The sequence below is a fragment of the Oryx dammah genome, unplaced genomic scaffold (assembly GCF_014754425.2).
Source record: "Oryx dammah isolate SB20612 unplaced genomic scaffold, SCBI_Odam_1.1 HiC_scaffold_2, whole genome shotgun sequence".
Classification (NCBI taxonomy): Eukaryota; Metazoa; Chordata; class Mammalia; order Artiodactyla; family Bovidae; genus Oryx; species Oryx dammah.
The window spans coordinates 157,376,203-157,397,668 of record NW_024070186.1 but is presented as its reverse complement, the minus strand read 5'-3'; the positions used below and the strand labels follow the sequence as shown (position 1 = coordinate 157,397,668).

The 21,466-nt window shown below is 62.9% G+C and overlaps 2 protein-coding genes across 5 annotated transcripts in view; one reads left to right on the top strand and one right to left on the bottom strand.

Annotated features, from left to right (window-relative positions):
- The window catches only part of NPRL3 (NPR3 like, GATOR1 complex subunit), a 33,088-nt gene extending 23,818 nt beyond the window's left edge, over window positions 1–9,270 (top strand). For 2 of the 3 annotated variants that reach the window (XM_040229078.1, XM_040229062.1), the window contains 7 exons: window positions 200–337; window positions 1,386–1,542; window positions 5,011–5,117; window positions 5,509–5,638; window positions 7,224–7,413; window positions 7,970–8,162; window positions 8,558–9,270. In XM_040229078.1, the coding sequence (XP_040085012.1) occupies window positions 200–337; window positions 1,386–1,542; window positions 5,011–5,117; window positions 5,509–5,638; window positions 7,224–7,413; window positions 7,970–8,162; window positions 8,558–8,723 (1,081 nt within the window). In that variant the 3' untranslated portion in view covers window positions 8,724–9,270. The remainder of the gene's footprint in view (window positions 1–199; window positions 338–1,385; window positions 1,543–5,010; window positions 5,118–5,508; window positions 5,639–7,223; window positions 7,414–7,969; window positions 8,163–8,557) is intronic. The other variant, XM_040229072.1, reaches the window with a different exon arrangement.
- MPG (N-methylpurine DNA glycosylase) lies at window positions 9,216–16,502 on the bottom strand. 2 transcript variants are annotated; one of them, XM_040229100.1, is made up of 4 exons: window positions 16,385–16,502; window positions 14,252–14,485; window positions 11,695–11,899; window positions 9,216–9,655 (listed from the first exon to the last, which is right to left on the bottom strand). In XM_040229100.1, the coding sequence occupies exons 2-4, from the start codon at window positions 14,471–14,473 to the stop codon at window positions 9,285–9,287; spliced, it is 798 nt and encodes a 265-aa protein (XP_040085034.1). In that variant the 5' UTR covers window positions 14,474–14,485; window positions 16,385–16,502; the 3' UTR covers window positions 9,216–9,284. The 2 variants fall into 2 exon arrangements, with proteins under 2 accessions (XP_040085034.1, XP_040085026.1); XM_040229092.1 differs by having other exon boundaries at window positions 14,252–14,510; window positions 16,385–16,497.
- Between the last annotated feature and the right edge of the window lie 4,964 nt (window positions 16,503–21,466).

Below are 21,466 nucleotides of genomic sequence, written 5' to 3'. Positions count from 1 at the left end.
GGCCAGAAAGGCAACTTTTGTGTATGTTCCTAATACATCATTTTCTTCTCTTAACCCTACTGAGATACGGGGTAGGATGGGAAGCCTCGTCTGGGAAGCCGTGTACCCTGCAGTGTACTTGTGGGCCGGGCAGAGGCGCCCTCAGGCGAGTGTGCAAGGTGTGGTCACGTGTGCGAGGCTGAGGGCCCTCTGTCTGCAGCTTGTGCACGTCTGGGGTGGTGCGACTCCACGTCAACAGCTGGCTGGAGGTGAGCTTCTGCCTGCCCCACAAGATCCACTACGCGGCCAGCAGCCTCATCCCGCCAGAGGCCATCGAGCGCAGCCTGAAGGCCATCCGGTGAGTGCCAGCCCCACACCCGCCGGCCCTTCTCTCCTGTGTCTGCCTGAGGTGTACCAAGCACTTGGGTCCTCTTCCTGCCACAGAAACTGGCAGGTAGGGCTCTGCTCTTTGTAAACACGTTTTTGTGTCCAGTTTTGTCCAGGAGTGACCACCACCCCCAGCTGACCCCCAGAGCCTCTCGGCACTGCCTGGACGAACAGGGCTTTGTGCTGCAGCCCCAGCCTGGGGCCTCGGTGGGGCTGCGGGCCTGGCCCTCAGAGGGCTGTGTCTTCATGGTGTTACTCCTGGGGTCTCTGCTTGAACCAGAACTTGTGGGCTCTGTCCATTTCAGATTTCCTTCTGCAAGGAGAGCACAGAACCCAGTCTCCTGCCTTCCCCTTCCCCACCGAGTTCTCTGTCTCCTTAAATGTCTTTTAACCTGAAAAAGAGATCTGGGCACAGGACAGCAGATGTTCGAGGACAGGAAGCAGAGCGCTGTCTTCCGCCCTCACCCAGGCCCCGCGCTGTCCGTGCCTGTCCTGGGCTTCCTTCCCAGCGTGCGTCTGGGTGGCGCTGTTCATAGTCTGAGGTGGGGGTTTCGCTTTTCCTGTGTGTTGTAGGCTGTGCTTAGTTGCTCAGTTGTGCTCTCTGCAACCCCACAGACTGTCACCCGCCAGGCTCCCCTGTCCATGGGATTCTCCAGGCAAGAATCCTGGAGTGGGTAGCCATGCCCTTCTCCAGGGGATCTTCCCAGCCCAGTCTCGCGCGTTGCAGGCGGACCCTTCCCTGTCTGAGCCACCAGGGAAGCCCTTTTTGGGGCTGCTTCCTCGGGAAGGGCTGACCCACTCTCCAGTCGGCCAGTGCTGCAGGCAGTCCCAGGGGTGGGGCGGGGCCGGGGCATCGGGGCTACCGCAGTCCCTTCTGCTGCAGCAGTGACCCTCACAGGCTTTTAAAGGCCTCAGGGCACGACCCTGTCTTCCAGTTCCTCTCGTGGCCTCTTCTCTCCAGGTGCCCACCCCGAGAGCCCGAAACTGCTTGTCCCGCTGACCGTGTCTCTGCCCCGCAGCCCGTACCACGCCCTGCTGCTCCTCAGCGATGAGAAGTCCCTGCTGGGTGAGCTCCCGCTTGACTGTTCCCCGGCCCTGGTGCGGGTGATCAAGACCACGTCCGCCGTGAAGAACCTGCAGCAGCTGGCCCAGGACGCAGACCTGGCCTTGCTGCAGGTACCTCTGGGGGCCTGGGGAGATACCCTCGGTGGGCAGGATGGGCAGTGTGGGGTGGGGCTGGACGTGTCATGGGAGGCACCTCAAGCTGCCTCCCTAGGGCCGTAGTCCAGCCAAGGGCCGCTGCAGTGATGGATCTGGAGGCAGACTGGCCTCTGGGCCGGGGGCCTGAGTTCTTCCTAGGTCTCTGTATCGTGGCGGGGCCGCTGGGCTGTGGCAGAGAGGAGCGAGGCCTTCATGGTGCTGGGTGAGTGGCCTTAGCCCCGTGGGAGCCGTGTAGAGCAGGACACACCCCATGGCATGTGGTCCCGTGTTCTGTACGAGGTGCCATCTCTCTGCCGAGTCACATGCTTGGGGGCTGCCCTTTCTGATCAGATGGCGGCCCCTCCTCTTTGGCCGTAGATCCGGCGGAACAGTGGGCAGGGCTGAAGGTGAGGAAAAGCACAGAAAAAGGTTGGAGGCTGGGTCAGGGGGGCCTCAAGCGACAGCCCCGGGGGACCCTGGGTCTGGAGTGGGCCAGCACATGGCCACCAGGGGGCAGCGGAGCCCAGGCCAGGGGCCACAGCTCCTCCGGAGGCCGGACAGAACTCTCAGGGTTGCATGAGGCACCTCCAGAGGGCCTGCGGGCTTCGCTCCTCAGCATATCCGTTGTTGTTCAGTCACTGAGTCATGACCAACTCTTCGTAACCCCATGGACAGCAACACGCCTCGCTCCTCCACTGCCTCCTGGAGTTTGCTCAAATTCGTGGCCATCAAGTCAATGATGCCATCCAACCATCTCATCCTCTGTCGTCCCCTTCTCCTTTTGCCTTCAGTTTTTCCCACCATCAGCATCTTTTCCAGTGAGTTGGCTCTTTGCATCAGTTGGCCAAAGTATTGGAGCTTCAGCATCAGTCCTTCCAATGAACATTCAGGGTTGGTTTCCTTTAGGATTGACTGATTTGATCTCCTTGCTGTCCAAGGGACTTTCAAGAGTCTTCTCTAGCACCACAGTTCGAAAGCATCAATTCTTTGGTGCTCAGCTTTTATGGCCCAATTCTCACATCTGCATATGACTACTAGAAAAACCATAACTTTGACTATATGGACCTTTGTTGGCAAAGTGATGCCTCTGTTTTTTAATACGCTGTCTGGGTTTGTCATAGTTTTCCTTTCAAGGAACAAATGTCTTTTAATTTATGGCTGCAGTCATCATCCAGAGTGATTTTCTAGCCTGGGAAAATAAAATCTATACTTTTCCCACATTTTCCCCATCTGTTTGCTATGAAGTGATAGGACTGGATGCCATGATCTTACTTTTTTTAATGTTGAGTTTTAAGCCAGCTTTTTCCACTTTGCTCTTTCACCCTCATCAAGAGGCTCTTTAGTTCCTCTTGGCTTTCTGCCATTAGGGTGGTATTATCTGCATATCTCAGGTTATTGATTTTTCTCCCATAACCTTGATTCCAGCTTGTCCTTCATCCAGCCTGGCATTTCGCATGATGTACTCTAGACATAAATAAATAAGCAGGGTGACAATATACAGCCTTGACCTACTCTTTTCCCAGTTTTGAACCAGTCCCTTGTTCCATGTCTGACTCATAACTGTTGCTTCTTGACCTACAAATAGGTTTCTCAGGAGACAGATAAGGCGGTCTGGTATTCCCATCTCTTTAAGAATTTTCCATGGAGATGGGCACGTTAGCACAGTAGGGGAGCTAGTTCACCAGGCCCGATTCTCAGGCCATTTCCCCCCCAAAGCAGCCCTTTGGGATTCTGTTGTCTAGATTCCTTCCCCCATCTTTACCCCATGACCTTTGTCCACCCCACGTGCGAGTGTTTATTGACCTGTGCCTGGTGTCTCATGTGGGGTCCTGGACTGCCTTGCTAGCACCCAGGAGACACAAGCCTCGCAGGCGCTGGCCGTGGTGTGCGCACTGGCGTGGCGTCCTGACCGGTGTTGCTGAGAGCAGGTGCCCGTGCGTGTGCAGCTCGGAGGGGCCCTCTCTGCCCCCGCGGCTGCCCGACAGGCCGATGTGGACACGCCTCCCCCTGGCTGCAGTTGCCCTGCACAGAGCTCTGATGATATCGCCTCTGTCTCGCCATGGCCTTGCCATGGGGCCCCTTGCCGTCTGCTTCTTCGCCCCTCTACACTGAACCCGGTGCAGATCGGGGTTTGCCGCTGGTGTGGTCACGCAGGGCCTGGCCCCGCGGGTGGCCCATGCCGGCCGCTGGCACTGCTGCTTCCTTCGGCAGGCGGCCCAGCGGAGGCCCCACCGGGGAGGCTGGTGAGCCCAGCCGGAGCCCCTGCGCAGACATCAGGGAATGTTGGCCTCAGCTGTGAGTGTCATCAGGCGGTTTGAAGGTTTTTGTTTAATGAAACTAATAGATTCTTTCTTATAAAAGTTCAAATATCACACAAATTATAGACACAGAGTAAGTGCCCACAGTCCCATATCGCAGCAGTAACCACAGTAGATTCCTCCAACTCTTTTATATAAATGTTAATACATAATCTTTGAATAACAAAATTAGGATTATACTTACATTACTTGTAATGGATGAACAATGCCCTCGTAGACCTCTGCGTCCTAATGTGAGTGGGACCTTCCTTATGTGGAACTTTGCAGATGGAATTGACACTCTTGATGTGGGGCGATAATCCTGGGTGATCTGGGTGGGCCCTCATGAGAGGGAGGCAGGTGAAGAGGCTTTGACTACAGAAGAGGAGGCGGGAGGTGACCTGCAGGAGAGGTGACCGTGGAGGCCAAGGTGGGAGGCGTGGCCTCACCTCACCTCATGCCAGGAGCAGCAGCTTGTATCTTGGAGGGAAAGATCAGTGTCCCTCCCGACAGCCTGACTCCAGCCCAGTGCTCCCAGTTTCAGCCTGGAGCGGGCGCTTGGCTGCAGGGAGAGGGGATGTGGACCCACTGGGCGAGGTGGTGGCAGAGACACAGGGACGTGAGCCTGTTTCCTTTCGAGCCGTTGCCACTGGGACTTGGGGCGAGAGGGAGGGTCAGCAGTGGGACTGAAGCGTCCTTGTGTTTGAGTTGGGGCCATTGGAGGCCCTGTTTGCTAAGACGAGGTGGGGGTGTTTTGGTGCTGTGCCCGCAGGCACTTGGCTGTGGTGGTCGGGGTGAGCACTGCCCGGTGCCATGGTCTCACCCTGGCCCTCCCTCCCGGCGCTGTGGTCTGTCTGTGGGCCATCCTGATGTCTTGAGAGCCCAGGGCAGCAGGACAGAGGGAGGTTCTCCAGGGATGAGCGAGGGGTGGGGGTGGGTGCAGCGACCCCTCATCCACTGTCCTGGTGCTCGATGCTGGTGGGCTAGAGGCTGGCCTCTGCCAGGATGAGCAGCCAAGACCCTTGGACAGCTGAGTCGACCTTGTCCTGGTTGCCCCAGGCATCCGTGCCGGGGCCAGCCAGGACAGCTCAGGGACGGATGGCAGAAGGGTCAGCCTCCCAGCACTGTCCCTGGCCCCTGCCTGCAGGTTTTCCAGCTTGCAGCCCACCTGGTGTACTGGGGCAAGGCCATCATCATCTACCCGCTGTGTGAAAACAACGTCTACATGCTGTCTCCCAACGCCAGCGTGTGTCTGTGAGTCCCTCTGGCTGACAGGGCCCCAGGTGGTGCTCCCAGCTCCGCCAGGCCTGTGTCCCAGTTCTGGCCTGGTCCCGCCCCTCCGGCGCCACCAAGGCCTGTGCTGCTCTGCACTTGCAGCCTCTGGGAGAGGTCTGCGCCTGCCCACACCTGCCAGCCAGTGGGCCCTGCACAGGGCGCCTGCTGGGAGGTCAGGAGCCTTGGTCCCGATGCAGAGGCTCACGGGCTGCCGCGTGGGGAAGGCCTCTGGGCTCTGTCCTCACTGCACCCTCCCGGCCCCCTCATCATGCTGTGTTCCCTCCTGCCCAGTGTGGGCTGGAGGCGAGGACACAGATGCCTGACCGAGGGGAGACCTCTCGAGCTCAGGGATCCTCACCCCCATCCCCAGGTATTCCCCGCTCGCCGAGCAGTTCTCACGCCAGTTTCCATCTCACGACCTGCCGTCTGTCCTTGCCAAGTTCTCCTTGCCTGTCTCCTTGTCAGAATTCAGGAACCCCCTGGCCCCCCCTGTGCAGGAGGTGAGTCTTGGGAGCTGGGGGTGCACAGGGACCAGCCACCTGGCTTCGGTCCCCAATTGGTCCCAGGCCCGCCGTGTTGCTGCGCCCAAAGCCTGGGTTGGGGGTAGTGCTTGCTGTGTAGGTGACACCTGCCCTGCCAGAGGCCAGCTGCCTGGCTAGGCTGCCTGCCGACACCTGGGCAATGCCGGTCCCTCCACACACGGAGCCCCGTCTGCTCGTGGCAGGCAGTTCTCAGGTTTAGGGCAGAGCTAAGAGGTCAACTGGCAGGAGATTGTGACCACTCCTGGGACAACAGAGCCACCTGGTGCCCCTTCTGGACCTGGGGGTCCTAGAATTGGGAACACAGAGGTTTTGTTTTACTGAGCCTGGGCCCTGCCCTCCCACTCCCTCCCCTGCCTGCCAGGGTCCCAGTGGCCACGGGATCTGTGGGTATAAGTCTAAGCTCATAGACCCCCAGAATTTTCACGTTTGGGGCCTGCACGGGACGGGCCTGGGTGTGGGTCAGGGTCAGGGTGGCAAGGAGCTGGCAGGAGTGTGGGCGTGGTGTGATGGCCACCAGGGAGGGGCGAGGCATGGGGAACGAACCGGTGAGTTGTGTGTTTACAGAAGGACTGAGTGCGACCTGGGTCCCAGAGCCAGGCCTCGCCCCTCCTCCACTCCAGCCTGAGCCCTGGGCCCCGGGGGAGAGCCAGGTGGGACGGACGTTGGAGATGGGCTGGTGTTCTCAAGGCTTGTCTTCAGAGTGAAGTGTTTGCTGTAACAAGTGCCGGGGCTGGTAGGCAAAGCCAGTCCTTAAAAGCAGCCCTTTCCTCCTCAAGTTGTGAACGCAGAGAAGAGACTGTGTCAGTCACCATCTGGTCCTCCCAGGGGTGGGGTGTGGTCTGCTCCAACCCCAGGCTGGAGGTTGGTCTGTTGGTCCCTTCACTTAGATGCCGAGCGTGACTGTTCTAAATGCCGTTGTTCACGGCACCTTTGGTTTCCTGGAACAGTGCCAGGTTGTGCCAGCTGAATAGAAGACACACTCTGTGTGCACCCTCCCCCTCCCCAGTGCAGACTTCCCAGTGGCCCGGCGGCTGGTGGAATTTCTTGGCCTGAGGGGAGCTGGTTGTGATTCTGCTGGGTCCCAGGTGAGGCCGCCTGCCTCCCTAACTCCTACTTAAGGCCCCAAATGTGTGCAGGTGCTGACAAGGTCTCCTGAAGTATTTTAGAGTCCTCTTCCGTTTTCCTTGCTGTGACTGGGTCACACATGCTCACGGTACACCCGTGTGTCCATGCTTGCCTGCCCCTCCCAGCAGGGAACCCCAGTGACAGGAAGGTGGCATATGGGCCTGGGGACGTGGATGCCCCCACACAGGGGGTCCCTGTCCCCGGCAGGCTTTCTGGTCGACCCAGGGGAGGACTTTCTGCTCTCTGGTCCCCACAGAGCCCACGGGCTGGGAGAGGCGGCACAGCAGGGCCGCCATGTCACAGGTCCTGTCAGCTCTGGGCAGAAAGGTGTGTGGGCAGCTGGGCACGTGGCGGAGTGAGGGCCGCTGTGGCCCCACCGGGTGCCCCCTCTGACCTCTGGTGCCCGCCCCGCCTGCAGACGCAGCTCATCCAGATGGTGGTGTGGATGCTGCAGCGCCGGCTCCTGGTGCAGCTGCACACCTACGTCTGCCTGATGGCCTCACCCAGCGAGGACGAGCCCCGCGCCCGCGAGGATGACGCGCCCCTGGCCACCAGGGTGGGCGGCCGCAGCCTCAGCACGCCCAATGCCCTCAGCTTTGGCTCCCCAAGTAGGGCTTCCTGCCCCCGGGCATCTGTCTGGTGGGGGGTGAGCACCTGGGCGCCCTTGGGAGAGGCGGGTGGCTGGGAGGTCCGACTTGGGCACCTGCGAGTGAGCAGGGCACCGTCACAGGGCCGCACTTGAGCCCCTGCTCACACTTGCCCCGCTGGGCAGCTCTGCCTGGGGGACGGGAGGTCCTCCCCTGCTTCCCTGAGGACGGGGCTCTGCCTTGCTGAGTTGCAGCAGCCTGGCCCAGCCTGGGGTTGGAGCAGACCACACCGCATCCCTGGAGGACCGTTGAAACCTGCAGCCCCAGGGCCTCTGTGGAGATGGTGACTGGTCCCTTCTCTGCAGAGCCATTTGGCCACAGTGTCCCCCTAAGGCAGCAGCCCTGAGCCCAGGTCCCCGGCTTGGGGACCCCGACCTGCCCAGGGCCCCGTTAGTGCGAGGGGCTGGATGACCTTGGGGTTTGGGGCAGCTCCCCAAGGGCGAGGTGGTGAGCTCCCAGGTGGGAGTGGGTGACCGCGGGGCCAGGGCCGCCGCTGCCTGACTCTGCTGGTTCTCAGCCAGCAGCGACGACATGACGCTCACCAGCCCCAGCATGGACAACTCCAGCGCTGAGCTGCTCCCCAGCGGGGACTCGCCGCTGAACAGGAGGATGACAGAGAGCCTGTTGGCCAGCCTGTCTGAGCACGAGCGGGCCGCCATCCTCAGTGTGCCTGCGGCCCAGAACCCCGAGGACCTCCGCATGTTTGCCAGGTGCGGCGGGGCCCCATGTGCAGAGAGACGGGCGGTGGACCTCAGCACAGACCTCAGGACTGGCGCCTGCGTGTGGGGCGTCTCCTGGACCTCCTTCCGGTGCTGCTCGTCATGTCGTCCTCGTAGGGCTGGGCAGGGATCCGGGGTGGGGCCTGAGGTCTGTACGTCATGGGTGACAGACCTGGGGGCACTGGGCACGTGGTGTTCCGGGAGCAGCAGGTCGTCAGGGGCCAAGCCTCCAGGCCAGACTCCCCCGAGCTGCAGTGACACGGAGGGCAGAAGTTAGGCTGCCCGTCTGCCCCCCTCCTCCACCGAGGGGCTGTGGTGGGAGCGGGTCCCGCGGGCTGTCTGAGCCCCCCGCCGTAGCTGTCCTCATGCCCTCCCGCCCCCGGCAGGCTCCTGCACTACTTCCGCGGCCGCCACCACCTGGAGGAGATCATGTACAACGAGAACACGCGGCGCTCCCAGCTGCTGGCGCTCGTGGACAAGTTCCGCAGTGTTCTGGTGGTGACCACCCACGAGGACCCGGTCATCGCTGTCTTCCAAGCCCTGCTCACGTGAGCTGGGCGGGGGCACTGCCTCTCATCCCTGGCTCCCTCCCACTGCAGGGCCTTGCTCTCCTCATCTTCGTCTTCAGGACAGTCTCAGGGGCCCTGGGCTGTGAAGGTGAGGCTCGAGGTAGGGGCGCAACCAGCACGCGGGCCTCTTGAGGGCTGCATGCCTCCCACGGGATTCTGCCTGTGTCCCTCGCCGCCCTGTCTGGCCTGGCACTGCCTGCCTGCGGGCACCTCCTCAGCACCCCCACTCCCACCCTCCCATGTTGGCCTCTGGAGGCTGTGGCCAAGCATTCCCCTCCGTGGCCACCTGAGGCACCAGGACCTGGCTCAGGACGTCCTGTGGGGAGTTGCTCTGCTTCCCCTGGGGTGTGTCTGCCGTGGTGCCCTGCACCCCGGGGTGGCCTCACGCCTGAAAGTGGGCACAGTGGCCCTGGGTCCTCCCGGAGCAGAGCTGGCTGCCAAGGGGTCTCTGGCCAAGGTGTAAAGGACACTCTTCTAGAAACACATCGTTTATTTCGTTTGTAAACAATTAAAAGTCTTTGTGGGAGCAGGCCCTGGCTCCAGCCTATGTGTCCCGCTCTGCCGCCCTGTCCACCACACTGACCCAGGGGCTGCCCCGTATGTAGAAGCGCAGGGGCTTCTGGGCCCACTCGCCAGCCTGGCCTATGCCCACACGGGCTGCTGCCACCACGGCTGGCTCACTGGGCTCGGGGGGGCCCTGCTCCAGCCACACAGACTCGTCCCTGGCCAGGTCGTGCTGGTCGAAGCTCCTGTCGATGGCCAGGGCCTGGCACAGCTTGGAGGGGCCGTTGCAGAGCTCACGGTCTTTGAGGGCTCGTCCCGCAGCACCTTTGCGGAGGGTGTGCCGAAGCTGCCGCATGGCCTCTAGGCCCCCCAGGGGCTCCAGCGCTCGGAGCAGGACACACGCCCCGTCCCCTGTGGGAGATGGAGCTTCCAGGCTGTGGTTCTCCTATCCAAGGCCCGACCAGAGCGGCTGGGGACACTGTGCTCACTCTCTGCCCAGACCCTCTGCCTGCCACCCGTCCTGCTCACCTGTGCCTCCTACAGGCACCTCAGCCGCGTGCCCACCAGCTGGGGAGGCATGGAGCTCCTTGGCTTCCTCTGGTTTGCGTGCCTGGCGCTAACTGTAAGGTCGGTAGGCAATGGAAGCCCCAGAGATGGCCCCCACGGGCATCTCACCCACGGGAGCAGCCCCCGGTGCACACAGGGTGCAGGTGAGCCCCACCCTGTGACCCCATAGGGAGAGGGGCCAACACAGTCCCCCACCTTGGGCCCTGCCCCCCACCCCCCAGTCCAGGCCACTGAGGGATGGCCGACACCCAGGACCTGGGATTCCGCAGAGAAGACACACCTGTCCAGAGCCCTTGATCCCCAGCTGAGCACAGGGGTTGCTCTGGGCCTGGGACCCACCCGGCCCGCTGGGATCTGAGGGGCTCAGCCCAATGCGTGGCCAGCCCAGTCCCTCCCGGGCCTTAGCCACACAGGGCTTCCCAACAGCACCCAGGAGCTGGCCTCCTGCACAGCCCACAAGCCTGAACCAGCCACTTTTCAAAGCACTTCGGGATGGCCTGAGGGCGCCCAAGCCTGGGCTCTAGTCCCTCCATGATCCCTGGGCCCTCCCTCACCAGCTGCACAGCTCCCTCTGGTTCCGCCAAGCGCACCGGGTGCTGCCTGCACACAGGTCAGGGGAGCAGCCCCCCCCTCCTCCAAGGACGCATGTGAGCGCAGCCCCAGCTCTTCCCACCGGGCCTCCCCATCCTCCCCCCTCGCCCCCGCCCGCAGCAGCTGCTCGGTCTCTGCCAGGCCTCCACCCTGCAGGCACAGACCGGCCCCGCTGCCCCTCCCTCCCTCCTGGATGACGCTTGGCCCCGGCTGTCTGCACCCTGCAGTTTTCTGTTCCCCTGACCGGGACGTTTCTGGGCATCCTGGTCACATGACCAGAAAGGAACACACCACCTCCCTCATTTTCCCGGTCCAACTGTTTCCCCAAAAATGCCTTCCCTTCCTCACCAACCGCAGCCCCTTGTCTAAGTGCAGTCTCCCCTCACTAGGAGTTGGTTCTAATGCCAAAGAAAAGCTTGGCCACTGGAAGGTTCTCCAGGAGATAACAGGCCCCTGGGGCGGTCCCTGTCACTCAGCTTCACATAACTGCCTTCTGCAAGGCGGGGTGCAGGGCCAGTCAGGGCTCCCCGCATCCTCCAGCCTGCGGCCTGCACTCAGCATCTGCAGCTGTCCACTCTGGGCAATCACAATTTGCACGTCACTGGAATTCTCCAGTGTGACCGACATCCCTGAAGCCCCCAAGTCTTCATCTTCGGACGGAGGCTCAGCAGATGGATGCTGGGACTGGCTGGCCAGACTGGGCTGGGGAGACCCACTGCCGGGCGCTTCCTTCCCAGCACAGATGCCCCAGAAAACAGAGGTGCCTACTCACGAAGGACCTGGTGGGCCCCCCAACGAGGGGGAGCTCTAGATAGCCTCTCTCCATTTGGCACCGCTGACCCTGGGGCCACGATTCTCTGTGGAGTCGGGCGTCCTATGCGTCATGAACGGTGCGCACCTTCCCTGACCTCTATGCACAGGAAGCCAGGAGCACCCCAGGGCTCTGACAGCCGAGAGCATCCAGACGTTGCCTCGTGTTCCCCACGGTGGCAGGGTCAGCCCTGCTGAGACCCCGTGACTGCCCACTGGCGAGGCTCCTGCCTGAGCCTAGCACACCTCAAATTGATCGCACCATTGTTTCCCCACAGTTGGCCCCTCTGAGTCCTCCTGGGCCAGCAGTGGCACCAGCGGCCACCTGCAGGCTCCTGCACCCGCCCGCTCTGGGTTCAGGTCTATCTCTGTTCCACAGGCCCCCGGCGCCTCTGAGCCACTGGCAGTGCAGCCAGGGTGACGCCGCAGCCTCGCTCCCAAGGCGCCCCTGGCTCAGACACCTGCCCCTTGGTCCTCCTCACCTTGGCTGGAGACGTTCATGCAGAAGTACATGCCGTAGATGAGATAAACGTAGAGGGTCCCAGGCTTCATGAACATGCTACGGTTGCGGGGGGTCTGCCGGCCGCCCCTTGAATGGGCAGCTTCATCCTCTGGCCCCAAGTATGCCTCAGTCTCCACGATGCGGCCGCGGAGCTCCGTGCCGTCATCCAGTCGTCGGACCAAGATCTGCTCCGGGGAGAAAGAAGGCTTGTTCCCTGCTGATGGCTCGCGGCCTGGACACCCCTCCCCAGCTTGGGATGTCCCAGGACATCCGCATACAGCTGGGCCGGCCATGGTGACCCCCATCTCGCTGGGCCGCAGGCCATGGGCCCTGCTCAGCGAGTGTCCCATCCACAGGGCGCAGCCAGCCTGGGCCAGCCAGGGTCGGAGTGTGCTCAGCACCAGCGAGTCCTCGCACCTCCTCTCACGGGGGCCCTGCCCTCCCCGCCCAGTGCCCCCGGACCTGACGCTTAGCCTGGGGCTGAGCTGTGTGAAGGGCACAGGGCCCTGCCCAGGATTCCAGGGCCCGTGGAGCTCTCCACCCGGACCAACTGCAAAAGGTTGTGCTCAGCGTCCACCCAGCCAGCTCTGAAAGCAGCAGGACCAGCTGCCCCGCGGTGCCCTAGTCTGGCCCCCAGCCCCGGGGTGGCAAGCTCCTTGAACTGGGGGTCAGCACAGGCAGTGGGCTGGGGAGGCGGGCCTGGCGCCTGGCTGCCTTGGACAATACCCTAGGGCGGGGACTGGGTGGGTCTGGGGTTGGGTCCAGTGGGGGACAGAGGCTGGCTGAGCACAAGGCAGGGGCAGCTGTCAGGGGCTGTCCCCTGGGGCCAGCAGAGCACCAAGGAGAGCAGGCCTCAGGGGAGCCAGGGCCCTCAAGAGCGCTGGGCACGCCAGAGCTGGGCCCGCCCGTCTGGAGCCCCCGTGCCCGATGCCTGCACCACGCGGCACCGTGGCCCAGCCCTGGGAATGGCTGGCAAGCATGCCCAGTGTCTGCAGCCCCAGGTCTGACTCAACCAGGGTTCATGGTGGAGTATCAGGGATGGCCACCTCCTCAGGACGTCCCCAGCACCTGCCTTATCCTTAGGCCAGAGCAATCGAGTGGATGGCCAGGCCACCGCCCCTTAACCCACGGAGCCCACTCTGTCTGGCCAGGGTCAGGAAACAGCCTGATGGTTTCCGCACCGCCATGGGGTGGGCAGAGCCTCCCGCAGCCCCGTGCTCACGGTCTGCTCCTGCCCCGAATCTCATGACCTTCTCTCAGACAGCAGGTGTCGGCTGGCCCTCAGCCCCATCACAAACATCCCCTGCTTGCTGGTGGGGGTCCCGAGAGGACCCTTCTCAGCCCACAAGGGGACACAGAGTGGTCTGGGCTGTTGCGGCAACCCGTAGCTCCTTGCGCTGACCTGCCTGAGGATGAATGCATGACCCACATCTGGTATGGGCTCTACAGAGGACATCCACTGGGAGTGTCTGAGAAGGGTTCTCCTCCTGCAGGAAAGGGGCACATGGGATAAGACCCTCCCTTCTCTGCTGGACACTGCCCTGTCCACCCTCAGGCTCAAATGGGCATGCCGGGAGCCCAGGGGGAGCCAGTGAGGACCCGGGGTCCTCGACAGGACACTGGACTCGCCTGCCCCGTGCCACTTTGTGTCAGGTCATAACCTCTCCTGACTCCACGTGCTTTCAGGACCTCCTGGCCCCTGCAGCTCAGAGTGTCCTCAGGGGAACAGACTGCTCCCTTCTCGACTTTAGGTCACGCTCCACTAGTTTACATTTTAGGATCCGTTCTTGGCACCAGTTTTCAAATAGGCCCAGAAACTGACTCTCCTTGGCTATTCTAACCTCACGGTACGCTCGTGAGAGGACACGACACAGCCACAGAGCCTCCAGGACGACCAGAAGGCCAGGGCTCAGGTTTGGCACCAGGACTGTAGCCCGATGGTGCTCCAGACAGATGCGGCACATGCTGTGTGTACGCCGCCTGGAGCAGGCTCCCCCACGGGCCCTGGGCATCCAGCACCCACCCCAGGGGCCCGGGCTGCAGGGGCTGCCGGGACGCCAGCCAGTGGTGAGGAGGAGGCTGTTGCCAGACCGTGCGGATGCAGGACAGCCTATGTGCCGTGGCCTCGGCTGCTGTGTGTCTAAGGTGCTACACACACAGACCAACTCCAGCAGGGCAGTGGCTGTGCCAGGGGGCACGGCATGTGACAGGGCCAGCAGGGACTGCAGTCCTTGTGAGAAACCTGCATCCCAGGCGGACCAGGGCCAGCGCTCCCACACCCCGCCTCCTCACTCTCACTGCCCAGAGCAGGCAGGCACCCCAGCAACCTCGGCGTTCTCAGCCAACCCTGCACCCAGCCCCTGCCCCAGGCGACTCAGGTGAAGCTCCTCAGGGCAAGTGTGGGCAAAGCGGCTGACTGTGTGAGGACACGCAGGGCCAAGTCAGGGACGTGAGCCCAGTGGGAAGAGGCCTGTGCCCACAGACGCTGCCCAGTGGTGACTCTTCACACGGAGGCCACGCTGCTACATTCCCATTACCTGTCCGAGAAATGCCCGGGCCAGGGACACTGCGGGCTGGTCGAAAAATGCTGATCCCAGGCGAGCAGGACAGCCCTCTGGGCTTGAGAAATAGATGCTGCGCGTGGGGCCCAGGGTCGCAGGAGGCCCCGGGTGCAGCTCCTTGGGGGAAGGCGTCTGGGTCCCGTCTGATGGGCTCTGATGCCGCTTGGCCTCCAAAGCTCGCTGCTTTTTTTGCCCCATCGTGCAGGAAAGCTGAAATGGGAAAGGACAAAATCATCTGGGGAGGACAGATGGTTGTTCAGTGAAGTCAGGAACTCAAGGACTCATTGAACTGCCTGCCTGTCTACCTCATCTGCAAAATGGGGGCAACCAGCTGCAGACGATGCCACACCTGACGTGCTCCGCCCAGGCGGGGACCCGGAGGCCTTCGGCGGAGCACCCGGAGGCCTTGGGAAATGACTGCACGTAAAGGCAGTGACGAGGCAGCCACTCTGCCCCGTGAGCTGTCTGTACGAAGCACTTACACAGCTCAGTGGCAGAGGGCTTCAGGGCCTGGGGAGGGGACAGTGGCACCCAGGCCTGGGTCAGGGCTGGTCCCCGCTGACCCACTCATCACGTGGTCCCCAAGTGGACTTCTGAGCTTCTGAGCCCTTGGCACCCGACCCTGACCAGGAACTTTAAGTCAGCTGTGACCCACTGGAGCCTTGGCCAAGGAACAGACGGGGGGTCGAGTCATCCACACCCCTTCCCCACGTCAGCAGGACTCCTGCCGTGCCCGACCCCTCCTACAAGGCCCAGAAGGCCTGACACCCCCATGGGTGAGCACCAGGTCGCCCATCTCCTTGGCTCAGGACACCCCTGATGAGTCCCCAGCTGTCCTGTGGCTCGTGACTCAGGATGTCAGAATAAGAAGTGAAGCAAAGGTGAGGTCCCAGGAGTGATGAGGCTCCGCCGAGACCAGCACACCGTCTGCTTCCCAGTTGCTGCCGCAGGGCTGGGAACCTGACCACACACCCTCAGTCATTCTGGGACGGGCCAGTCTCCCAGGGAAGACCCAGATGAGCACTGGGGCCTGGACACCCTCCTCGGGTTGATTCCAGTGCCTCCCTGGCATGCGACAGACCCATCATCTTTAACGTAAGTGCTGACACTGTATGTTGTCTGGAGCCACTGGTCAGCTGAGAATGGACCTTGATGTGACTGCAACTGCAGCCTTGCCCATCTTCCGACACCGAGCGTGGGCTTGCACTCCGGGACGCTGCGGTCCCGCTCCTCAGCCGGGATGTGGCTCCCGGCCTGCCTGAGGCTCCAGGCTGACTCTGGGTCTCTGCCCTGGCCCACCCTGGGCAGTGGGGGCTCATACAGCTGCCCTGGGAGTGAGGCTCAGAGAGGCCTCGGTTCAGATCCTCAGGCTGAGGAGGGGGGTGAGCCTGCTGCTGCACCCAAGAGTGACGGCTGCCCCAGAAAGTGACTTAATGTCTGTGCCTGTTTCACCTGCAGAAAGGGAACTAACATCGTCACACAGGGTGGTTCTGAGAATAAAACGAGAAGCTGGGGAAGTACTCAGCCAGCCTACAGCCAGCACTCACTAGTGTTAGGAAGAAACACCCTCGCCAGAGCCCCTCTGGGCAAAACCTGGGGTCTCTTGCCAGGATGGGCCTCCCCAGGGGAGGGCAGGAAACAGCCGCCTGGAAGGAGGCACCCAAGACACCTGCCAGCCCTCCGTCAAAACCTGGGCGAACAGAGTCAGTTACAGAGTGTTCATCCTTCTTGGACACGCACTGGAGGGAGGGCTGTGCGGAAGTAGCCAACCGGCCGGTCACGTCTGCGGCAGGCGGGCTCCGGGCAGGGGCCGTGTGAGCCGGGCCGTGTGCCCAGCATGTAACCAGGCAACCGGGCTCGGGCTCTCCTTCCTGGAGGCCTCGGGCTGGGCCTCGACTCTGCTGCTGGCAAATGGAGCGGCCGAGCGGGTCCGACCCCGCCGGCAGGGCTCATCTAGAGACTGCACACGCAGAGGGGCGGCCCGGGAGCACGTTACTGGCTCCCACTCAGGGCTCACCGCGGTGGGGCTGCGACTCCGGCGAGGGTCTCAGCCCAGAGCCTGTCCAGCCGTGCGCCCTCGGAGGGACGCGCTCCCGGGCGCGCACTCACCTGGGCCCCGCGACTCGCAGGCTTCCGGCGGCTGTGCCGCGGCTCCGGACCCGCCGGCGCAGAGCCCACCCAGGAGCCCACCCGGAAGCACCGCCCGGTCCGGGGGTGGAGCCGGCGCCTGCGCGGAGGAGGGCGGAAGGCCGGCTGCGGGCGGGGGAGCGGAGCGGAGCGGAGCGGGGCGGGTGCCGGCCCGGGTCCGCCTCGGCGGGGGTGGGGGCCGGCCTGGGGAACCGCGTTTCCCGCTGGCGCCCCTGCCTGGCGCCCCACTTCCCATCTTGGACGAAGCCCGCGGCTGCTGGAAGGCTTGCAGTGTGAGGGGGAGCAGGCAGCTGGGGTGAAGGGGAGCCCCGGGCTCCTCACCTCTGCCAGTGGCATGCCCCCTCTCCCCCCGCTACACTTGCACCCCCCCGCAGCCGCAGAATGCACTCCTTCACCAGCTGGCGGTCAGACCTCCAAGAGGCCTGGTCTCTTAGGAGCCTTGACTGGGCCCCGGCTGGAAGTGTGGTTTTGGGGTGCACGTGGAGTGTGCCTGAGGGAGGGGGCATGGGAGCCCTGGTCCTTGAAACCCGCCTTCCTGGACTGCAGACGGGCATTACCTAGGGGGCATTTGAGTGGAGAGGATAGATTGGATGAGGGAGTGGGCCCGGAAGACTTTGTCCAGGAGGTGGGCCCAGGCCTTTCTGGAAGAGCCCCCACCCCAAACACTTATGGGTGGGTCCCAGGACACTCTCAGGAGTGGGGCCCCCATGCCTCCCACCACCTAAGGATGCTGAGAGGAACCTGCACAGTTCTGGGAGTGAGCGGGCTGGAGTGGAATGAGGCCAGCAGGAGAGCTGTGGAGACCCCTGGCCACCCTTCCTGCAGGGCAGCAGCTGGGGGCGCTGGGAGGTGCGTCACTGCCCTTTGGGGCAGCATGGGGAACAGCTCGGCCTCGGAGCGTGTTCTGAGCTTTCTGACTGCGTCATCCTGGCCCTGTGAGGGGCACCCACGGGGCCGTGGGGAGCTGCTGGGCAGAGGATTGTGTGGGGGTGGGGGGAGGTACCAGGGCCTGTGACAGGCCAGCATGTGCTTGGCGCCTGGTCAGCAGGTCCAGCTGGGAGAGCCCTGGTCTCCAGCCCCTCCTCCTCCTCAGACCAGCCCAGGGGCTCAGCTCCAGCGCAGGCCCAGGCCCCGGCCCAGCTGTGCACTCCCACCTCGCAGGGCCCCCATGGGGACTTCCTGTGGAGGGAGGGGCAGCCTTGCAGCGCCTGCTGGAAGCCGCCCAGCTGTGTGTGGCACTGAGGGCTGCTTCCTTCCGGGGGTGGGCAGTGTGTCGTCAGTGGGAACTTGTGAGGCAGGCCTGGATGTGACTCCCATCCTTCTTCCCTTCTTCCCTCCTCGCCCGCTGCATCCTTTCTGCCAGAACAAGGCCCCCCGCTTCCGGCCTTCCTGTGTGCCCAGCCTCCCTCCCCCTGCCCTGAGGCGAGCTGAGGCCACAGTTGGGCCCATCCCCCTGGGGGGCCCAGGGGCACGGTGGCTGCTGTTTTGGATTCGTTTTCATTTCAATTTCAAGAATGGTGCATGGACCTTGCAGAAATCTCAGGAGTTCACATATTCCTTCAGGGTGTCTTATCCCCAACTTGAAGACTAAGAGAGGTTTGGAGGGCAGCCCAGAGGGAGGAGATGGGGCTGGAGCCAGCAGCCCCTTCTCCAGATCTCCAGATGTTCAGCCCAAGTGCAGGGCCTTGCACAACCTCTGCCCCATCCTACACCACCCCCCGCCCCCACCACTTCCTGCTTTGTGGTCTGAGGCTCCACCACAGACAGGAAGTGGTGAGGTGGTGGGCTGCGTGTTCCCACTGTGGCCTGCAGGGCGGGTGGCGGGCTGGCCGGGGTGAGAAGTGGGTGCTCAGCGGGAGGATGGGACTAGGGCCTTCTCTGTCCCCAGTGTGCCTGCCTGCTGGGCTGGGAGAGGCTCCTTGGCGGAAGCCCTCAGTGCTCTGAAAGGGGTTGGTGCCCAGGGGAGCTGCCCTGTGCCTGGAGGGAATGTCGGTCCCTGAGCCTTGAAAGGACAGTGGCTCCACGAGCTCCCACACAGCACACTGCTCGTGGGCCTTCTCTCTGCCTCTGTGCAGGGCAGCGAATGCTGCCAGAGGAGCCGCGCTGTCCCTGAGGCTGCAGAGGGGCCGCCTCGGTCGGGGGCCTCTGTGGCCGACGGGCCGGGGCATTCAGGCAGCGTGGGCAGCCCCCAGCCGCGTTGCCCCTTCCTGGGGCTGTGCTGCCAATGCTGCCCCCCGGGGGCCGGGTGCTCAGGGCCCCCTTACCCAGCCCTAAGACGTGGGGAGGGGCAGCTGCCTCAAATAGCCAGTGACTTCAACCCCCTGGCTGGCCTGGCCCACTGCTGCCTCTTCCCCAAATAGCCAGGGGCTGGTCCTAAGCTCATGCAGGCCCCCAAAGTTCAGGTGGGCATGCTGAGCTAACCGCTAATGGCTGGTAGGGGTGCCTCTCAGTGGTCGGGCCCCCACCCCCTCAAGTCCTAGAGCCGTCTGCAGGCAGGGAGTGGTCCAGACACCGGCCTGGCCCGTCACCTGCACATGTCTGAGGCGGCTGCAGTGGATTCCTCCTTCCAGGGCCTCAGAAAACATGAAAGAGGCACTGGGAGCTGGGCCTCCGAGTCAGGAGCGCCTCCGTCAGAGCACAGGGCAGTGAGGCTGCGCACATGTGTCCCTGGGGCTGGGGTCCGGGCCTCTGCTCACACTGTCCTTCTGGCGTCAGGGTCCTGCTCAGGAGGCCCGGTGGGCTGAGAACCTGTGGACTCCTGGGCTCGCCTGCCAGAGTGGACATGGCAGCCATACCTGTGAGGGGCAAGGGCCTGCAGCAGAGGCTGCTTGGGGTCTCGGGCGTGGGGACAGAGAGGGTCCCGTGGAGGCAGCCCAAAGGAAGCGGGAGGGGGCCACCCTCTCTGGGAAGGCAGCTCGCACCCATTGAGGACGGCTTGAGGTGGTGCTGGCTGGGGTGGGAGTGCTGCGGCAGGACGGACTGGGGGGTGGGCCCAGGCCTGGCTGAGGGCCTGCTCAGGCCGAGCTCCTGGCCGCTGGGAGCGAGAGTCTGGGTCACGGAGGGGTTCTGGATGCTCTGCAGCACCCGCTGAAGGGAGACCTGTCGGACTGGATGCCCGGCCTTGGCAAGCGCTGGAGGTGAGCCCAGGCGCTGGGCTCCAGAGAGGACACCACCAGCTCTGGCCCTGGCAGCCAGGCTGGGCATTCAGGTGGACAGGGCAGGCTTACTCCTGGCAGGGTGGGGAATGCCAGGCGTGGAGAGACTGTCCTGTCTCTGGCTGGGAGCCTTGTCCGGACGGAGAGGTGGTGCAGCCAAGGTTCTTGGGTCACACCCCCCTCCCTTTGAAGGACCCTCCTGTAGCCCCTCTGAAGCTTTCATTGTCTCTCTCAACCCAAGACTTGTGTTGATGTCCCCCAGTTCACAAAGGACCCAGAGCGTGCAGACACCGTGCACACTGCAGTGTGGACAGGCAGGCAGGCAGAGGGTTCAGTCCTTCTCCAGGCTCCAGTGACCAACCCCAACTTGTCCACTTTATTTTCTGTGTGGCCAAGGACCAGAGCACTGTCTGAAGCCGTGCCCTGGGCTTAGCTTACTGACCTGACCGTGGCAGCTCCTCTGTTCAGAGAGGACCACTGCCTCCTGGTCCCAGGCCAGCAAAGGGCCCCTGAAGACACACGGGGCCTCTGAAGCTGGAGGGGCTGGGCCCCGTGTGCCTCAGGAATCTGCACCTAGTGAGAGGGTCTTTAGGACCCCTGGTTCCGGGTTTGCTTCTGAGGAAGCCTGTGCCCCTCCTCCACGCGCGGCTCCTGGTTAGCCCGGCCCATTCTGGGGTCTGTCTCTGGTGGTTGTGTCAGGAGAGAGGGATGCAGGCAGACTCCCTGCAGCAGCCTCAGCCAGCGGGCTACCTTGTGTCCAGCTCAGGGCGGCAGACATGGGCCCTTGGCCTGCGGGTGAGCTCTAAGACAGGGAGAGCACGCAGCGGGTGCTGCCGCCTCTGCTGTGGGGCTCCAACCTGACCGGGGGCGCCTGCTGGGGGAGCCAGGCTCCAGTGGGCGGGGAGCACGGGGCCCGGGAGGAGGTCACCGCTCCTGTTCTGCCTTTGGTTTGAGTGCAACTGAGTGTAAGTAGGCATCAGTGGTTGTGTTCACATATGTAAGTGTGCAAGTGGGCATGGAAGTGTTACAGTTGTGTATGCGTAGGTGTGGGTATGGGAGTCTGTGTAAACAGGCGTGGGTGAAGGAATCCGGGGGCAAACCTGAGTGTGAGCGGGTATGTCGTAGAAACTAGCGATCGAGAAACCAAGCGACACTCGGAGAGTTGGAGAACTTGGGTTTATTCCGCTGCAGGCCCAGAGGAGTTAGCACACAAGCTCCGAGCCCCGATTGTTGGGTGTACAGTTCCTTTATTGGGTCCCAGTTCCGGGTCTGCGTTCTGTAGTCTGTTGGATACTTTGGGCGCTCAGGATGGGGAGGGGGTGGGGGACTGCCTGCTGTTTACACAGACAAGCATAGTTAAGGTTACAGGGGCTAGACAATTGCAAAAGCAGGGGCAAGAGTGAGTGAGATGTTTTAGTCCCTAGAATTGTTGTAGGTTTCCATTTTCCCCAAAACTAGCTGATCTAGGTGATCTAGACCATGCAAGAGGCAAGCTGAGTTACAGAAGCAGAGAGTGTGTGTTTCAGTGCATGAAAGTAGGGGTATGTGTGTGCCGGTGAGCCTCCGAGGGACTTAGTGAGAGACTTGGCAGCCCGGCCTTGGAGGAGGCTGGAGGTTTGGGTCCCTGGAGATACGGAGCTGTCTCCTAGACTCTCCATTCTGCAAGCACAAGTCAAAGCATCTGCTAAGGTCAGGACTCACTCCGGGTCCGGGAGCGGGTGAAGTTGACCATCAGATTCGGTCTAGCTGGGCCACCAGGTCCTCCTGCCCCGACCAAGGCGCTTTCGACCCACAGCCAGAGGTGTCCCCGCCGCCCTCCCGGAGGAGGTGGCTCTGGCGGGGCGGGCCGCGCGCATTCCTGAGCCCTGAGTCACGCGGCCGCCCCCTT

What these genes read in the sequence shown, in the direction of transcription:
- MPG (XM_040229100.1), bottom strand. Translation starts at nt 14,473, where the DNA reads ATGGGGCAAAAAAAGCAGCGAGCTTTGGAGGCCAAGCGGCATCAGAGC. An exon ending in CCCGGGCATTTCTCGGACAG is followed by an intron (nt 11,900 to 14,251) that starts GTAATGGGAATG and finishes TCCCCGGAGCAG; the next exon opens with ATCTTGGTCCGACGACTGGA. An exon ending in CATGAACGTCTCCAGCCAAG is followed by an intron (nt 9,656 to 11,694) that starts GTGAGGAGGACC and finishes CATCTCCCACAG; the next exon opens with GGGACGGGGCGTGTGTCCTG.